The 13562-nt window shown below is 32.6% G+C and overlaps 3 protein-coding genes across 4 annotated transcripts; 1 reads left to right on the top strand and 2 right to left on the bottom strand.

Moving 5' to 3' along the window:
• Positions 1 to 418: 418 nt before the first annotated feature.
• Positions 419 to 11175, top strand: LOC108335706 (phosphoacetylglucosamine mutase). 2 transcript variants are annotated; one of them, XM_017571821.2, is made up of 10 exons: positions 419 to 571; positions 7286 to 7366; positions 7464 to 7726; positions 7823 to 7942; positions 8299 to 8441; positions 8566 to 8817; positions 9334 to 9746; positions 9835 to 10010; positions 10564 to 10660; positions 10885 to 11175. In XM_017571821.2, exons 1-10 carry the CDS (start codon positions 478 to 480, stop codon positions 11037 to 11039), a joined length of 1794 nt encoding a protein of 597 aa, XP_017427310.1. In that variant the 5' UTR covers positions 419 to 477; the 3' UTR covers positions 11040 to 11175. The 2 variants fall into 2 exon arrangements, with proteins under 2 accessions (XP_017427310.1, XP_052725729.1); XM_052869769.1 differs by lacking the exon at positions 419 to 571 and adding an exon at positions 1208 to 1348.
• Positions 1039 to 5252, bottom strand: LOC108335709 (ras-related protein RABH1b-like). The gene is made up of 6 exons (XM_017571824.2): positions 3855 to 5252; positions 3352 to 3422; positions 2458 to 2546; positions 2218 to 2329; positions 1479 to 1569; positions 1039 to 1299 (listed from the first exon to the last, which is right to left on the bottom strand). Exons 1-6 carry the CDS (start codon positions 3969 to 3971, stop codon positions 1159 to 1161), a joined length of 621 nt encoding a protein of 206 aa, XP_017427313.1. The 5' UTR covers positions 3972 to 5252; the 3' UTR covers positions 1039 to 1158.
• On the bottom strand, positions 6463 to 6918 carry LOC108335708 (uncharacterized). The gene has a single exon (XM_017571823.2). The coding sequence runs from the start codon at positions 6859 to 6861 to the stop codon at positions 6553 to 6555; it is 309 nt and encodes a 102-aa protein (XP_017427312.1). The 5' UTR covers positions 6862 to 6918; the 3' UTR covers positions 6463 to 6552.
• Positions 11176 to 13562: the final 2387 nt, after the last annotated feature.

Genomic DNA, 13562 nt, shown 5'->3' with positions numbered 1-13562 from the left:
ATACTTTTGTTTTTTTTTATTGGGTTGTTTTTCATTAAGAGGGACCTCAAGGCCTCCTTCAAAGTATAAATTCATTCTATTTTTGTTTCCTTTCATCATTTATTTGAATAGGATCTACTAACGATGTCTTGTCTTGAAGGATACTGGAAAGAATAATTTAGACAACCTTTTTTTTTGTAAAGTTCTGCATTTTCTTTTGATATTTTAGTTGTTGAAATAATATTTTATTTTTGACGTGATTGTTTTCTTTGTATGTCTTTTAGAAATTTACCGGGAAATTAAGAATTGGATTAAACTTTGTTAATTTTAAAAGTTTAAAAACTTGATTCGAACAACTAAAACTAAACATTCTTAAAAAAGTTATAGGACCTATTAGAACTGGCCCAGCACTGTAGATGCAGATCTGTGGCCCAGCCCATGATGGCCTATAGTGAATAAGCGTAGGCAAAGTAATACTGCCACGCAATCCTTCTGGCGATGAAGCAGCGGTGCTGTCAGCGCTGGTCAGCGGCGAAGGAGACGGTGGTTCACGACGGCGAAGAAGACAAAGTTGAAGAGGAGAACACGAGAGGTAAGAAAAACGTTCTCTTTCCTTGTTTTATTATATTGTTAAGCACTGATACAGAGAGTGATATATCTGGTATACTTGTTCTAAACAGAGAGAGAGCTCTTATTTATAGAGCTCTGTTTAACTAACCATTAAAAGCCTAAAAACCAAATAACCGTAAAACCTTAACAGAAAACAATAAATTACTGTCTTCTTGACAGTAAGGAATCAGTTTGATTCCCAATAGGACCAAAAACAGAAGCAACACGTTTTGTTCATTTTAGATTATTTAACTCAGATGATTTCTTTAATAACTATTGATTGCGTTGTGTTGAATCTACAGATGCATGTGTTGGCATCTCTAGATCTCTTTAAGCAATAATGAAGAAGAAAGTGAATCTGTGAATGTTTATATTTCAGATTTCAAAAATCATAAAGTAACAATGAATAGCCAACAACTACACAATTGTATAACAATATTAGTTGTTCTATCAGCCATCTGTAGTTTCTGTTATAAAATGGAGTAAAAAGCCTAAAACACAAATGAACCTTTACATTTCAAAAGAAGTAGAACAGAGAAAAAAGTTACAGAAATTCAAGATAAGGCACATTCAGCAAGCACATCCTCCTGAATCAGGTTGAGAGTCATGGCCAGCAGAAGATCTCAGGTTCACGTCAACCATGTCATCTTGTTTTGTGGAAGATAGTGTTTCCATTCCAGGCAATGCAGCAGCAATTTTTCTGAAGAGAGCCTAAATATAGGTTTCACATGTCAATCAGTCAAAATGCAAGCAGATGCAGGTAATCATGTAACTCAAACAATTGGCCTTTTGAAAGTCATAGCTGCATCACTCTACCACAATGTGAAAATGTTGTGAATTCCATCTTACAAGTTATTACACAAATATTGCAAAAGTAGAGGAAGGCTTACCTTTATATTGAAGCCAGCTTTGGCACTAGCTTCAATAAACATCACATTTAATTCACGAGACTTAGCTTCCCCTTCCTCTGTAGAGACTTGCCTACAGACTCGTGTAAATTGTATTGCTCATAAGTAAAAGGTGGCACCAGAAATGAGCAGAAAAATGGAAAATTTAAAAGAACACTTTTACAAGACATCAAAACAACAACGTAAGTCAAGCATGTAACATTTCAAGTGCCAAACAATTCAAGCAACCAAAGCTTAGGATCAAATCCAGCTCTTTTCTTCAAGGGACAATATAGGGCTCTGCTAATTTCTAAGACTTATGTGATGTAGTAGAAGTGATCCAGTGACACTTTAAAATTTAAACAGCACTCTTAAAGCACTAGTTAGGATTTGGGAGAATGAAGCACTTTCCAAGTTCACCAAGTCAGGAAACAACATTTATTTTGTAACTTGTGTTCAGCTAGAATTAAGAACACATACACACTCATATTTTAACAAAATTTCCTGGAAACTGAAGCAGGCACATATTTTAACTAAATGCGTTCATAATTTTTACAGACCCTCTTCCATATTTACCCAGATGCATCTCTCTCATATGCATACTATAGAAAAGAAGGTACTAAAATGGTCAAAAAGTCATGTATTAGGAATTGATCAAAATCAAAGAGGTGGGGTAATTAATAGAAAACAAAAGAAACGTGTCAGAATAAACCGTCTGATGAAATCATTCTACCATTCTTACCTCTTATCCACAAGATCAGTTTTGTTCCCCACAAGTACAATAATAACATCATTGCCTCTCTCACTGCGCACCTCTTCAATCCACTTTGATGTGTTTAGGAAAGTCTGACGGCCTATTTCATAAGAAAATTGAATGAGAATGCATCTGCTTTTTTGGTGCTCTTGGACACACATTCCCTTGAGGAACTCAAGTATTATTATTATTGTTATTGTTAACAATCCGCAAAAAGAAATGGCATACTTGCAACATCATAAGCAATGACAGCAACAGATGAGTCCCTAATGTAGCTTGGAATAAGACTTCTAAATCTTTCTTGACCAGCTGTATCCCTGTCATGATAAAAACAAGAAAGGCTTTGTGGGGAAGAAAATTAAAAACAGAATATTAAATGAAGGAATCCTTTAATGCTATAATATATTCAGTCCAAAGTAGAAAATAAACATGGTTGTAAGTCTCACTTCGACCGGAGATAAAATTAATTTAGAGTATATAACTGGATGCAAACCTCATCTTACAAGCTGTTTTTGTGAGGTTGAGTTAAGTTTAATGTCCACTTTTTAACACACACCAAACTCCATGGACCTCACACTGATTAACCAATAACTAGCACTTTCTTACACTTGAAGTGATGAAACTAAACAAGATACAGATACTAATAAGAATTCCTCTCAGCCCCTGAGAATTTAAATATAAATCTGATTGCAAGTCTACCTATCTTTAGTCAGAGTCCAAAAGTGGCTTCCAGATACTAATGATCTAAGACCAAAAGAACTTCATGAAAAAATTTGTAGAGCAGAATAATCAAGAATAGTTAAAAGCCACTGCAAATAGCCATTATAAAGAGCTTGAAAGGTATTAGATAGTGTCGAAGTATTTCAATGTTAGCATTCATAAAATATCACATTCTCAAAGACACTCCACAACAATATCACATTCTGAGATAATGTTTGGATTGCAGCATCTGCATCCATAAAATATTATATTCCCAATAGCCAATTGTTGCATCCTTCACGTATTGCTAAAGAGGGAATTTACTTCCTTAATACAATATTTTTCCTTCACTTTCAAAATTATATCTGTTAAACCTCTTTTCCCTTCCCACTACTGATAGAATTTCAACATACAACATCTTACCACAGCTGCAGCCGAACAGTTCGATCTTCAAGATACATAGTTTTTGATAAAAAATCAATACCAATCGTGGCCTGTTTGGAAAAAATAATAATAAGTACAAGCAAAAGAAAATGACAAAATGTATACTGTGCAAAATTTTCAAGCGCATTATGCTTATAACACAACTTTCCGAGAAGACATTTTCCTTATTCAATTATGGATAAAAAATATGTATATGCTTTGGACACATTAGATACCATAATTGAAATTACTCTCTCCCTGAAAGTTTCAATTCCTTCATCTCTCTGTCATGTTTCACCACACAAACTCCCCTTGCATTGCCCTATAAATTTAGCAGTTTTTATAGGTAACAGAATATGATGAACCAGCACAAATCGAAACCCATGATCCCACCCTGATCTATTAAACCTACATTTCAATACCAAAAACATATATATGATATATTCAGATCAATGATCATTATGATGAACAGGATAATTGAATGAGAAAGTGGATCTGATGACCTGATAAGTGTTGTCAAATTTGTCGTACATGAAACGTGTGATGATACTGGTTTTTCCCACAGACTGATCACCCAAAAACACCAGTTTGTACTTTGCAAGAGCTGATACTGGCGCCATTTTCACTGCCCCTCACACAACCCAACACACCTTAACAGAATGTCTCTTCTCATTCAGATTTCCTCCTTTCTCTCTCAACCATGCTCAACATATTTGTGTTAGTGTAATTTAAACAGAAATCTAACGTTTTTGGTGCACTACACACAATTTTTTATATGTCTTCACAATAATAATAATAATAATAATAATAATAATAATAATAATAATAATAATAATAATAATAACTTACATGCATTCTCACATGAATCATCTACGGATGAAAAATCAACTTAGACATTACTTTAAATAGTTAGTACTATAAAAGTTAAACAACTATATATATCGAATTTTGTTTGGATTAATGCTGTAAAAAATAGACTATCAATAGTATACTATTTGTTACTGATGACAAGAGAAATTATATAGCACCTTGAAATTCTAAGACTTTTGATAATCCAGCATTTTTAGATAGTACTACTTCTAAGTAGTATATATAAGTTCAGATGTTCTAACTTCAGTGCATTTATTGTAGACAAAATCCACGAAAAAGAAATATAGTATTGAATTCAGTTAAACTGAATTGTCACACTGTGTTTGGATTCAATCTGGTCAAAATCTCCAATAATAAAATAATCACTGCTTGCCAGAAAAAAAAAAATCTAATAATATTATATAAGGTTGATTTTGTGTTAAAATTATATTAACAACTAACTTTTGTTCATTAAAAGATAAAGGATTTGAATCAATGATTATTAAAGAAGAAAAATTAACGAAAATATTAGTTTAAAAATAAAAATAAAAAACTTTTAAGTTGTTGAGATGCTTTTTATGTAAATAACTTTCATGAAAACTTTATAAAATTTCATTACTTCAATACTATTTTACGTTTGAATTGGTGATAGGTTGTGTGGAGTGGAGAAGAATGAAGTCAAAATAAAAGTTATCCACTTATTCAATTTATTACATTAACAATGAAAATAAAATGGAAAAAAATATGACCCGAAAACGATTCATTTTGTCTTCATCTTAACTAATATGCGTGTTATAGAACAAATCTTCTATAGCATATAAAAATCACTATTTTGTATTTATACATTTTATACTTCTTAAAAAATATTAAATTAAGAATAAAATGTATATGAAAGTAAAAAATATATATTTTATTATTATATTTCCATCGATCCATCTCATTCTATTATATTTTACTGTACTTTTATCACTAATTAAAACATAATACCGAAGACCAATGACTGTGTTGCGGGTGTCTTTTTATTATTTTTAAATATAATAATAATATTTTCAACAAACATTTAACTTTTTCAGATAAAAAATTATAATTTACTTTTGCTAGATTATTTAATGCTACAATGATTAAAAAATAAATTACTAATTAATTTTAAAAAACGTGTATAAATGTTTTTAGCACCAACAAACATTTTTTATTCTTATGAATAATCTGAGTATGAATTCTTTTTTTCTGACTCAAAGTTTAACTTTTTTAAAACTGAAACTGGGTAGTGAAATAAATAAATACAACGAAAAATATCAATAACCATACAAAACATTGTTAAAACTTACTTATTTTTAACAATCAAATCTGTCGATGATAAACATATATTTGGCAAAGTACAAAGCATTAAATAATTTTTTTTCAATATACATTTTTTACTTTTACTAAAATTATTATAAAAAAATTAACAAGTTCTTAGAATGAAAATTTCAAAGTATTGTTATTACCATATTAAAAAAAAAAGTAAAACATAACCGAGAAAAAGAACATGTTAAAGGGGTATTAGATTCCTAAATAGGTGTTTGACTTGCTTGTTCTTGATTTTGAGTTGTGTCCACTGCATTATCATCATGTGAATCCATTGTGATTGATGAAACTTTTGAGTGAGTGTTTGATGAAAGTTTACAAATTGATCAGGCTTAATCCTGTTCCAAGGATTTGGAAGTAAAGATAAAAATATTTTCTTCATGCAACGATTGCCTAAATCCAAACACCAAACACAGAGTACTGCACCAAATGATGCAAATATATTCAGAAAACACAGAAGAAAACGACTAAACTAAAATTTAGAGAATGAATCACTGCAGAATAAGTTATGAGGAAACTGGTGTCTATGAACGCCATGACCTATCAGAGGAACATGGGCACTGCAATATCCTCCTAAAAAACATCTACCATATAACTTTAGTTTTCAAATCCATTTAAAAGCGTGATTCATCACCAATATCATCCATCCTAAAGCCGAATTTGGAAAAAAGTTGCTATAACTTAAACAGCACTCAAAGTAAAACAAGATACTTATTATTCTGAGTGTTCTAACTCCCAGACTAGTTATTAGGTAATTTGAACCCATTGGGACTTTGATACAGAACATTTAACCCAAAATGACAAAGTGCCAATTCAAGAAACTCTGAACATCACATGGATTCAATGTAAACAAATTGGCAAGACGAAAAGAAAAGAGAGATTAGAAAAAGCACACAAGAGAGAGGAGAATTTCGCTAAAAGTAACTCGAAGGTGATTTTATAGCAAAAGTAGATAAAATTGAATCCCATGAGCGTAAGCAGAACAAGTAGAACAGAGAGATGAGATCAAAAAACTACGCGAAACTGAGGCGCGTTGGACTGAGTTGCTGGGAGGATCTCCCAGCGGCAGGGCTCGAAGTCTTCCGATACGGGGCAGTAGCCGGCTAGCGTGACCTTGTCGTTGGAGGCGGCGACGGAGCCGAACTCGAAAACCGACACGGTGGCGTTGGGTGGTCGGGGAACCTCGACGGCGCCGTTCATGCCTGGGGCCTCAGCGAGGGGTTTGGTTGTGTCTGCGGCATTGGATTTGGGAATTGAGGAGGATTGGGAATTTTGTTGGGGTTTATTCCCCTTTCGCCACCACAGTAAACCCATGCTTTGTTTTTGGCTAAGGTTGTCTTCTCTAGAACTTGTGCTGTGTTATGTGTAATGCCTGCTCCTAACCTAATCTTTTTTGTTTCGTTAAATATTTAAAATTTTATGTTTTTAATCGAACCGGTTTAATTTTTAATAGATAAAATATAGTTGTCATTTGGTTTTGTTATTTTGTTTAGAATTAAATTAAACTACATCAAATTTATTTATTTAAATGTAGTTTTATAGGATTAAAAGCAACTAACAACAATTAATAAATACATGTGTGGTTCCAAAATTTATTTCACTAATTGAACATGTTGTAATTATGATTTAGATCTAAATTATATATAAAATAAATCTATATAATTTATTCATGAATAAAAAAAATAAAAAATGAATATCACTTTTGACAATTTTTATGACTTTGGACACATCTGAGAAGCAATCTGTAACTCTTCCGCCATGAACGACGAACAACAGTCTCTGCTTCTCAGCTCTTCTTCTCGCTTCTCGCCTCCTCAAGGTTCGTTACTTCTTTCACGTCTTTCATTTCTCTTTATAGTGACAGCACAATCTTTTTCTTTTATGTTGTTCTTTCCCACTTACTTTGGTCGTGTCAGGAGTGAAGCTATCGTACGGCACCGCCGGCTTCAGGGCCGATGCATCGCTTCTCCCATCGGCGCTCTACAGAGTGGGAATCCTCGCAGCCCTTAGATCGCTCAAGACCGGTTCAATCATCGGTCTCATGATCACTGCCTCACACAACAAAGTTTCTGATAATGGAGTCAAAATAGCTGACCCTAATGGTGGCATGCTCTCGCAGCATTGGGAACCCTTCGCCGACGCCCTCGCCAATGCTCTTTCTCCCAAACACTTCCTTCTGGTTAGTAATGGCTAAATTATTTCTTCCCACATTACCATTTTTTATAAATTGTGTTTGGTGAATGTTGTTATGTACGTGCGTATGTATCACCGGCAGTTGATCAATGAATTCGTGGCGAAAGAAGGGATCTTGATGGATGGGGTCAGCCAGGCAGAAGTGCTTTTGGGGAGAGACACTAGGCCTAGTGGAGATGCTTTGCTTGAAGCAGCTAGACAGGTATGCACAAGGTTTTAAATTGCAGTTTCACGGGGACAAGTGCGGCCGATGCAGTTTTCATGGACACGCTAAAAACCTTGATGATGTTGCTGAAAGCATGGTCATAAATTATTTTTTTAAAACCTTGGGCGTATAAGAGTCATCATGGTTTTAAGAACTGTCTGCAACTGATATTTCGGCCGCAATGTTAAGGTTTTTGAAGTACCTGCAATTGCCTTTGTGGCTGGATTTGTTTGCATTTTCCCACTGTGTCAATAACACAGTTGGGGGTACAAGAGTCATAAATGATGTGATTTTGTACCAGATTTTATTTTGTTTGGCTGATTTTAATTGCATATACTTGGATGAAAATGAAGGGGGTCACTTCGGTTGTGGGAGCTGTTGCGACGGACATGGGGGTCTTGACAACTCCACAATTGCACTGGATGGTTCGGGCCCGAAATAAGGGCATGCAAGCTTCAGAGCAGGATTACTTTGAACAGCTTTCAAGCTCATTCAGGTCAGACCAATGCAGACATTGCTATGGTAGTAGATGGACATTGTTTCATGTTGTTCCATTATTTTGTTTATGTTTAAGTCATTTCTGATTACATCCTTCTAGGATTGTCGTGTGATTGAATCAGGTGCTTGGAGGATTTGATCCCTGCTGAAAAACGTAAGTTTGATGGACTGAACAATAAAGTGATTGTGGATGGATCCAATGGAGTTGGTGGAGTGAAACTTAAAGTTTTAGGGAGTTTGTTGAGTGCTTTGGTTATTGAGGTTCGGAACAGCAGTGAAGATGGAGGTGTACTGAATGATGGAGTGGGTGCTGATTATGTGCAGAAAGAGAAGGTTGCTCCTCATGGCTTTGGTTCTAAAGATGTTGGGATAAGGTTAGTCTGCTGATCATCTTGTCCTAGAAGTGAAGTTCATGCAAGCATGCTGCTTGAAATTACTAGTATGTGTCCGAGTGATTCTCCAATAGTTTGTGGTTATCTTTTTAGCAAAAGTAGTTGAAATGTTTAATCATTCTGCATAGTTACTGCAAGTAATTCCAATGATAATAGTAGAAATGGAGGATTTGTCATCCATTGAAACTTACAAATCTGTAACCATGAATTGATAATTGTTAACACAATCTTGAAATAATTTTCACTTTTAAAAATAATGAACAAAAATCATTCAACCTAAAAGGATTGTGTTTATTGCCTGCATGTCATCTTTCTTTCATATAATTGGTGGTGGAGGGTGTATGTGATGTGGATGTTTTTGGGAAAGCTGCAGAGAGTTCTTATCTGAAGCTGGATACATAGATCTACCATTTGATTTAATAGATGCATTCTTTTGGTGCTGCTATGTTGGTCTTATTTATTATGGTCTTTACTAATGGAGCTAGTTCTAGTTTGTAGGTGCGCTAGTTTGGATGGAGACGCTGATCGGCTTGTTTATTTTATTGTACCACCTGAAAGCAGTGGTAGGATCGATCTTGTTGATGGGGACAAGATATTATCCCTGTTTGCCGTATTTATTAGGGAGCAACTGAGCTTTCTTAATGAGAATGAAGGCGTAACAAATTCCCACCAGGCCCGTCTTGGTGTTGTACAGACTGCCTATGCAAATGGGGCATCTACTAATTATCTTAAGCAGTTAGGACTAGAAGTTAATTTTACTCCAACTGGCGTTAAATACCTACATGAAAAAGCTGCTGAATTTGATATTGGTATCTACTTTGAGGCAAATGGCCATGGAACTGTCTTATTTTCAGAATCTTTCGTGGGGTGGTTGGAGGCCAAAACCAAGGAGATTTCTTCAGGATCCAATGGTTTGTTCAGTGGTTTCTGATTATTCTCACTTTACTTGCAAGATTGAAGTGCTGAAAGAAATAGAAATCTTTTGATTGTTTGTTCTAGGTTCAGAAGGGAAAAAGGCTGCTTTGAGGTTATTGGCAGTCAGTAAGTTGATCAACCAAGCTGTTGGAGATGCTTTGAGTGGATTGCTCTTGGTCGAAGTCATATTACAGTACATGGGATGGTCAGTGCATAGATGGAATGAACTTTATCACGATTTACCAAGCAGGCAGCTCAAGGTTAACCTTTATCATTTATCTTTTCTGAAGCTAGAGATTTTTCCACTGCTATCAGAACTTCAATCTTTTTTTTTAAGTGTCAGAAGTTTAATTTGGAACACAAACACGCATACATATATGCTCCTGATATTCTCCTATTTAAGATAATAATCATAGTAAAATTAATATACTTGAAATGTTAATCATAATTTCAATTATGTTAATTTAAACGTTCAAACTCAGTTAGCTTGAAAGTCTTTGTTTTAACATGGATCAGGTTCCATTCACACTGTTTTATCATTTTCTTTCTGAATTGTTTATATCTACAAGCCAATGACAATGCTTTAAACCCGAAACTTCACATTTCACCTTATTTGTGAAGTTTCTGTTTAATTTAGGGTTTAATGTTATTATTCAATTTAAATACTTTAATCATCCATCCCTTCTTAGCATGTGCCAACTTTTGCTTTATATGTGATTATCACTCTACTGTCACTTTATTCATTTATTTATGTATACAAGGTGCTTTGCAATTCTGAAATGAATGCTTGCTTTGGCCTTTATCAACTGTCAGGTTAAAGTTGCCGACAGAAATGCTGTGATTACAGCAAATGCAGAAACTGTGGTTGTTAGCCCCCCTGGTTTACAAGAAGCCATCAACGCGGAAACTGGTATCTCTTTTGGCTTTTCCTTTTCCTTTTCTATTTGTTGACATGACATGTGTGTGTTTGAATTACATATTTGTTTGAAATAAAGCTCCACTACCCTCACATTTTCACTTTCAACCTGTGACATATATCATTCATCCCTTGAAGCCTTTCAGGGAGAAGATTAAGATGTAGAATTTGAGTATGCTAATATTGCAGCTTGATTCATTTCTTATGTGGGTTTACAGGGAAGTACCACAAAGGTCGATGCTTTGTGCGACCATCTGGTACTGAGGATGTTGTTCGTGTATATGCTGAGGCATCCACGCAGGAAGCAGCTGATACACTAGCCAACTCTGTGGCTAAGCTTGTGGACCAATTCTTGGGGCTCGGTAGCTCCTAACACCGTAGCAACTCCTTTTCCTTCCATGTCTTCCTTTTATTTTTCATTTCATATTACAACATAATCTACTCTTAGTTTTTAAGGTTATCTAACCATGGATTTTTCTAATAAAATTTCTCTTGCATTTTACTTTTAAGGAGGGTGGTGTTATTCTATGTTTGTTACTTCTGCATATTAACATCTCCGACATCGTGGTTTACATCTTATTGAACCTTACAAAACTAATTAATAAAGTTATGTATTATGTTGTGACTATCTCTATTCCTCACGAGACTTGAGTTTATTTTATTAAAGTTTGTGCAAGCAATTCCTTAGTAATGTAGAAGATTTTGTTAACAAATTAAATGTGTAGATTATTAGGAAATAGTACATTACAGTTTAATATAAGGCATTATTTGTTGTTGATCGATCAAGAAGATGAAAAAATCTTAAGTAAAACAAGAGGACAACAAGTAAACCGCCCATCGTGGGGTTCGAACCCACGACCACAAAAGGTTAAGAGAGCTAGACGGGCTTATGATTGATTTATTTTTATTTTATATTTATTGTTATAATTCATGCTCAAACATTAATTCCTTGAATGTAAAAAATAGTGAAATATCATACTAAAAAACCATTGCTTGTGTAAATACTTTACTTTGTGAATTTTGCATTTGCTATTGTAAAGAAGCATACCAATTCTTATACTGAAAAAACAAGCTTAGCTTAAAAATAATTATATTTTATTTACTTTAAAATACATGTTTCATTATATAAGTATACTTAGTCCAGTACTTCTTTAATAGTACTTTAAAACATTTTAACAATAATAAAAGAAAGAAAAGAACAATGTTTAAATTCCCAGCTAAGTTTTTTTTTCTTTTTGTAAAATAACAAAACGTGTAGAAGAATAATGTAGCTGATAGAATATTATGTTAGTGATGTATAAATACTATGATTAATATTTTTTGAAACTGAACCGTGGTTGAAAAAAAGGAAAAAAAACTATTTTCAATTATTAGTTGATTACAGAGAATCAAATATGCTAAGAGAGTGTATATATATATATATATATATATATATATATATATATATATATATATATATATATATATATATATATATATATATATATATATATATATATATATATATATATATATATATATATATATATATATATATATATATATATATATATATATATTTGCTAAGACGCGTACGCCTTTTAGTTTGTATATTTTAGCAATGTGTATCGGATTTTAGTAGACAAAAATATTTTTATATATATAATGGATTCTAAGTTTTAAGGTTAAGGGTATTTTAATAATTTTCATTATCAAAACTAAAAAAAAGAAACTCCCAAACCCTTACTGACTTTTCTCTCTCATTTCTCTCAACTCTTTCTCTTTCATCTCTCTTACGCACGTTAACAAACTCATATATATATATATATAAAGCTTACCTCATTTTTTTAAACTAATTATTCTATCTACAAAATCAAACATCCATTTGGTTGATTTAAAAATTCGCTTACAAATTTAACTTTACTTACTAGACAAGATAATTTCACCCACGACACTAAAAAATAATATGGAGTAAAAAAATTGTTAATGAATAGAATGAAAAAGAAAAAGAAATAATCAATTTTGCTTTTCTCAAAGACGGAGCATTATTAATAGTTTCATCATTGTTTATTAGCTTCTTCCTATCTATAAAACTACTAACCAATTAATTTGTGAATAAATCATAGCAAAAAGAATTAGCATAAGTAAATCAATTCAATGAGCTGTGTATCAAATTATAAAAAACTAAGATACATATAAATAATCAAACTAGAACAAATAAATGGGTAAAAGAAGAAAAGAGAGAGAGAGAGAAGAATTTAATTTTATTAAATTTCTATGAATAGAAGAAAAGAGAGAAGAAATAAAATAGAAAAAGCACATATTCAAACTCAAACAGAAAATAACCATAAATCCTACAAAAATAAAAGAGTGCACATTGTTACAATAAAAAAAAGTCAAGGCCATAACAATGTTTTGATAACAAAAACAAAAACTAATTACATGTCCACTACAAAATCATCTCAACTAAACTACCTCAGAAAATACATATTGCATGAAGATTACATATAAAACTAGGACCAGACAGAAGAAAAAATTAGATTATTTATATAATATTTTATTAAACAGTTTTGTCAAAATTTGAACCTGTGAATTGGTTTTTCTTATTTTATCAATGATTTTTTTTCAAAATAATATATAATATAAAATTTAAAATATAAATTTATTAAAACAATTTGCTAAATATATTATACTAAAAGACTACATTACTTAAATATGGAAAATCACCTTGTTCAACTATTACAAAATTCAAAAACCAATATTAAAAATTATATATATCATCTTTTATCAAATATAAAATTTCATCTAATGCTCAAGTGTGATCTATAGAGCATTTGGTCCATCAAGTAACTTACATCTTTGATTGATGTGAAATGCAACAACGTTACTGTTAGTTGATCAAATTTAATGTGCAGAC

This window comes from Vigna angularis, chromosome 10 (genome assembly GCF_016808095.1).
Source record: "Vigna angularis cultivar LongXiaoDou No.4 chromosome 10, ASM1680809v1, whole genome shotgun sequence".
Classification (NCBI taxonomy): domain Eukaryota; kingdom Viridiplantae; phylum Streptophyta; class Magnoliopsida; order Fabales; family Fabaceae; genus Vigna; species Vigna angularis.
The sequence above is the reverse complement of the archived record's forward strand: the minus strand, read 5'-3'. Positions and strand labels throughout refer to the sequence as shown.

What these genes read in the sequence shown, in the direction of transcription:
- LOC108335706 (XM_017571821.2), top strand. Translation starts at nt 478, where the DNA reads ATGAAGCAGCGGTGCTGTCAGCGCTGGTCAGCGGCGAAGGAGACGGTG. An exon ending in TGAAGAGGAGAACACGAGAG is followed by an intron (nt 572 to 7,285) that starts GTAAGAAAAACG and finishes ACATCTGAGAAG; the next exon opens with CAATCTGTAACTCTTCCGCC. An exon ending in AGCCATCAACGCGGAAACTG is followed by an intron (nt 10,661 to 10,884) that starts GTATCTCTTTTG and finishes GTGGGTTTACAG; the next exon opens with GGAAGTACCACAAAGGTCGA.
- LOC108335709 (XM_017571824.2), bottom strand. Translation starts at nt 3,971, where the DNA reads ATGGCGCCAGTATCAGCTCTTGCAAAGTACAAACTGGTGTTTTTGGGT. An exon ending in CATTGCTTATGATGTTGCAA is followed by an intron (nt 2,330 to 2,457) that starts GTATGCCATTTC and finishes CTTATGAAATAG; the next exon opens with GCCGTCAGACTTTCCTAAAC. An exon ending in ACTGATCTTGTGGATAAGAG is followed by an intron (nt 1,570 to 2,217) that starts GTAAGAATGGTA and finishes ACGAGTCTGTAG; the next exon opens with GCAAGTCTCTACAGAGGAAG.
- LOC108335708 (XM_017571823.2), bottom strand. Translation starts at nt 6,861, where the DNA reads ATGGGTTTACTGTGGTGGCGAAAGGGGAATAAACCCCAACAAAATTCC.